We start from the raw sequence: 4,946 nt of genomic DNA, 5'->3' as shown, positions 1-4,946 counted from the left end.
TCTGGCTTCTTTACTTTTCATTCCATCCAGGAAGAGCACATACCAACTGCTGAAACGTCCTCAGCCTGATGAAGGGTTTTTGAACCTGAAAGCTTGCTTAATAATTGTTTTCCAACTATTTAAGTTGGTCTAATAAAAGATATCAGATTCACGCAAAGAACCTTGTCTGCCTATGTCCTTAGACCAACACGGCTACAACCTACACCCATGTATAATTTGTTACATTTGTCCCTGGATTGCACGAGGGAACAGCAGAACTGTAGGCAGAGTACTGCTCTCTGAATAAACAAGCTTTATCGTTTTATAAACTTAACTCCTTGGTCTCTTGAGAATAACACACAAACCATGCATCACAACCCAGATGTGCTCAATTTTCTGCTACCCATGTAAATGTTCTTAGGCTTGACTCCATGGAATGAAAATTTAAAAAAAAGAGAAAACAATTTATTGAATTCCCCTTGCTTAGTTTTAGTTTTAAATAAACCATTTAGCTACACAGGTATACATCATAAAATATACGCAGCCCAAAGAAGCCATCATTTTAATATGTATGTATTGTGCTGGCAAGGGTCCATATTTTTCAGTCTTCACTAATTGTGTATGTCTCAGGATTTGGCTGCCCATTTTGTGCCTGAGTTTCAGAGAGTCAGAGGACTTAGTTCCTAGTGACTGCACCAAGGCAAGTAAGTGGGGGGGAACTAGGATGCTGAAACAGGGGGTGCAGATAAGATGGTGTGATACATCATCACAAACACAACACATTTTTCTCCAGTTGAAAAGAAACTAGAGACTTTACTAATGTACCTAAGGCTATATTATTCTGTTTTAAATTGAAGCAAAAACAAATATAGCTTTATTGGAATGTGCATTAATTTTTATATCATATACATGGTATTAAAACACCTCACAAGAAACTAGGAAAAAATAATCCAAAGATGTTGTTTCATTAGTTCTGTACCCATTAGTGTCACGGTAGGGCTCCATGACCGTGCCTGCTCCACCCTGCGGGCACCTTCTAATCTCTTCTGCCACATCTTGTTGGTTGAAATAAGGTGGGAGGTTGCCCACGAGTTTGTGTGGTCATGGTCCTGTTGAACCCCACTAGATCCTGCTTATCTTGGATCCCTTGCTGGGTCTCACTCAGTACCTCTCGAGACACCCTAAGTCTCACGGCTAGATGTGTGGCTCCAACCCATGTCCCACGCCTCACAGGTGGTATTCAAATGCTGTCCCTCTGAGGCCTTGATCTAGCTCAGCCTCCTGTCATCACTGGGCCCTTGGCCCCTGTCTATGCGCCTTCACTGGTGCTGAGTTCTCCGCAGCCCTGGCCATGTGACCTCACTGGTGCTGGGGTGTCCACACAGTAGTCTGCCCCCAATGAGGCCTTTCCCTCCCCAGTAGCCTCAGCCCAGTCCACCCGATTCAACTAACAATGTAAATACAAGCCCCTGGGCTATAACATAACAACAACAATAACATTAGAGGTCACACACTGCCCCTTTAAGGAGGCAAGCTTCTCCCTCAACAATGTTTGCCTCCTAGCCCCAGATACTTTAGAAGCTCCTAGAGCCTATTAGTTTTATCAGCAGCAGAATAGGCAACCAAGCATCTCCAAGTGGCATTTCTGCAAGAGCTCCTTCCTCCTGGCTGCTGACAGAGAACTAACCTCCTCCCAGCCCTAGCCCTGGGGCTTATATATGCCCAGGTCCCTGTTTCCTTCAGGTCAGCTGAGCGGGTGCAGGTGCCAGCTAATACCCTGATTAACTTACTGCCAAGGCAACCTGAAGCTGTGGAGCCCTGCCGAGCTCTCAGGGCTCCCTAGCTAAGCTGCCTCCGCTCTTGAAGGAGCAGGCACACCTTAGTGCTCTACGACAATTAGAATAAAAGTATATCTCGTTTTCAGCTTCATACAACAAAGTCTAGCCTTCTTGAGCACCTTGACAGCGCTCTTTGGTGATTCACTGAAAGGTATTTCCACCCGAGTCAATGTTCACCTGAGTTAACATTTCTGCATAATGTTTTTAGCTAAAGTTAAAAACAGTCTGCAGAGTTGTGAAATAGGAGCTAGATTATCAGGAGCAGCTAACAGAGAGCAGAATTGCAGGAGAAAGGATAGTTTCAGTAATGGAACATCAAGACCATTAAAAAGGGGACAGGGCCATTAATACCTGTGGAGTGAAGGGTTTAGAAGGAATCAGGTAGATTTATACTGAGCCATGAAGTCAAGTGACTCCATCCCTGCTGTCTGACTAGAAATACTGCTGCCACTGCTATGTAGTTGGTTTTAAACTTTCGGTGAACCTGGAATCAAAGTGGAGTACAACTGCACCACTGCACCCTCTCTGGATCTGTCCCTCAGTGAGTACAAATGTCTCGTAATTCCAAAGAAGGCAATAGAATTATTCAGGTTTTACATTAGTATCACAGATCAGGAGAGGAAGGAGGCTCTAGCAATTAGGACACTACAGTACAACTCAGCCTCCTGGGGCATTTTTACACAGAGCACCAGGCGCTTTTCAAACTGCGCCACTTACAGTTGTGTAAGCAGTGAAATGCATGTCAGCTCCGAGAAAATGGCGGCGGCACACTTTTGAACTAAAACACCTTGGAGGTGTTTTAGTTTAAAAGCATGTTGCCGCCATTTTCTGCGCACTAACATGCATTTCACTGCTTATACAACTGCACGCAGTGCAGTTTGCCTCAGCTCATGTGCGGAGCAGACTCAATTAATTGAGTCTGCTCAAAAGCAGTGGGTCTCTGGCATGTCACTGGAAAAAAAGCATGTATAAATGCTCCGGGTTTCAATTCCCTGCTCTAGCGTGACCCTGGACAAGTCTCTTGGGCCAGGATCTTTTTTCTAAGTATTTAGGTGCCAAATCTCCACTGATATGAATGTGACATGGATACCTCAATATTTTTAAAAAATGGGGCATTAGCATGTTAATGCCTTAGCTTTCTACTTTACAAGTACAGTGCAAAAATAAATACACTAAAAATATTTAGAGATTCTCATGCCTGCATCCTTCAAGACACTTAAGCACCTAGTTCCTGAAATCCCTTTCAAGGACTTGAGCTTCAAATACTATGGTGATGAGATCATACTAATGCCATAATTAGAGCTGAACTTCTCTCAGTAAGTTCAAACAGGCTGTTATTCCTGAAAAAAATCACTTCCCATAATAAAAAAAAATATTAAGACTATATAAACAGTAAGGCATGCTTTTCACTGTAGTAAATAAACAGTTCATTGGATTTGTTAAGCACTTCTTAATCCAAAACGCTGTAGACTAAAGTTTTTGATCAGGTAAAATGCCAACTGATCACAATAGGAACTAAAGACTCCTGACACATCTGAAAATCAGGCGCAAGGAGCCTTGCATTGCAGACACAGTTTTAAGACAACGTAACTGTCTTTGAACCACTGAAACAAGTATTTTCTGTGTAGGCTGAGGATTGGGCATTTACAGTTCCTTTTTTAATCTACATTCTGCTAAAATCAGGCTAATCTATATTTGAAGAGAAGTGAAGTCCATCCTACCTGGTATCCTATTGAGTGTCACCCAAAAATGTTCATCTGGACTGTAGGTATCTCTGGACCAAGCAAGCAAGTCAGTAGCACGTTGATCTTTGAGAACAAATGTGGTAAATTTCCTTGTCAAAGCAATATAAGCAGAGCCAAAGTAGATGGTTAGATTGTAGGGTGGCAGCATTTTCAACCTTTGGGTGTTTATCATATATGATGAGTCACTTCCTATGTGTTCCCTGTGGATGTATTTGGTCCTTCCAATAACATGAATGGGAGGCAATCCTCCAGGGGTGATGTTTTTCCCTTTAAATCCTTTCAGGTACTGAACTATTTCTTTGTTTGTCTTTAAGGGGAAATCTTGCCCACACACATTGAGAACATATTTCCACTGCACCCTTGATTCCAGGAGGTCTTTCATGCAGTTCAGATCAGCCTGAAGTCGAGATACGCCAGCATAAACCACTAGCTCCATTTGGGAAGCAAGAAAAGCGTTAGGGAAACAGCTCACTAACTTCTCCACATCTTGCTTAAACTGAGCTGGTGCCTTCTTATCCACATGGATGCAGTACACATTTTGGGGCATATAAATAGCCCTGAAGAGTCTCTCAAACGTATCAAATTCTTTATGTAGAGTCATAACGTAAGCTAATGGAAATACAGCTTCCTCTGCAGAGAGCGAGCTTGTTATATAGTGATTCTGAATAAAATATTCTTCGCAAGCAAATCTCCAGACAGATGATGATAATGATGAGCCTGATATTTTCCATAGAGAAGATGCCTTTCCTTCTACAATTCCATTGCACACCTTTGCTAAGGCAGAACTGTTTGTTACATTGAGCCTGTGAAGGCTGTTTTGCTCTTTTAAATTAAGAAGATAAAATCTAAGAAAGCCTGCAATGCTAAGAACCAGAACGACATAAAGAAAGCGCAAGTATAAATTCATGCTCTTAAAAAAAAATCCCTGTCTTTCAAAGATATATAACAAAGGCAGAATAATGCTGTCTGTCAGCCTGGATTTCCTTCTTGGTTAAATCCTAATCATATTCAGCTGTGTTTGTTTTTTTCTGCCAAGAAACAAGTCAGCAGTATTTATGGTCTGTTTCACAGTCTATTGATTCCTTCTGTCCTTCTTGTTCTCTTCTTCATCAATTTCTCCCCTTTTGCCTCTCCCCGAGTTCCAGTTGCAAGTTAATTCACTCACGGTCTCTCTCTGTTGCTGTAATAGAATGATATTTCCTTACATCCTCCCCGCCTGCATTTTCTTGAACTTCTCATCATATTGTGACATGCTCTTCTGGGAAGCCGGGTTCATTTGAATAAGAAAGCTTGCTTTACCATTTCCTGTGAAGGACTTTCACTACATTATATAAAGCATTCATGCGTGCATGCGTGTGTGTGTGTGTGTGTGTGTGTGTGTGTG

The 4,946-nt window shown here is 42.1% G+C and overlaps 1 protein-coding gene across 1 annotated transcript in view; it reads right to left on the bottom strand.

Moving 5' to 3' along the window:
* GCNT2 (glucosaminyl (N-acetyl) transferase 2, I-branching enzyme (I blood group)) overlaps window positions 1-4,469 on the bottom strand; it is a 34,061-nt gene extending 29,592 nt beyond the window's left edge. Inside the window, exon 1 of the mRNA XM_019518659.1 lies at window positions 3,539-4,469. Within this exon, the coding sequence (XP_019374204.1) occupies window positions 3,539-4,469 (931 nt within the window). The remainder of the gene's footprint in view (window positions 1-3,538) is intronic.
* Window positions 4,470-4,946: the final 477 nt, after the last annotated feature.

This window comes from Gavialis gangeticus, unplaced genomic scaffold (genome assembly GCF_001723915.1).
Source record: "Gavialis gangeticus isolate Ggan-Ray unplaced genomic scaffold, GavGan_comp1, whole genome shotgun sequence".
NCBI lineage: Eukaryota > Metazoa > Chordata > Crocodylia > Gavialidae > Gavialis > Gavialis gangeticus.
This window is presented reverse-complemented; position numbering and strand designations above follow the sequence as displayed.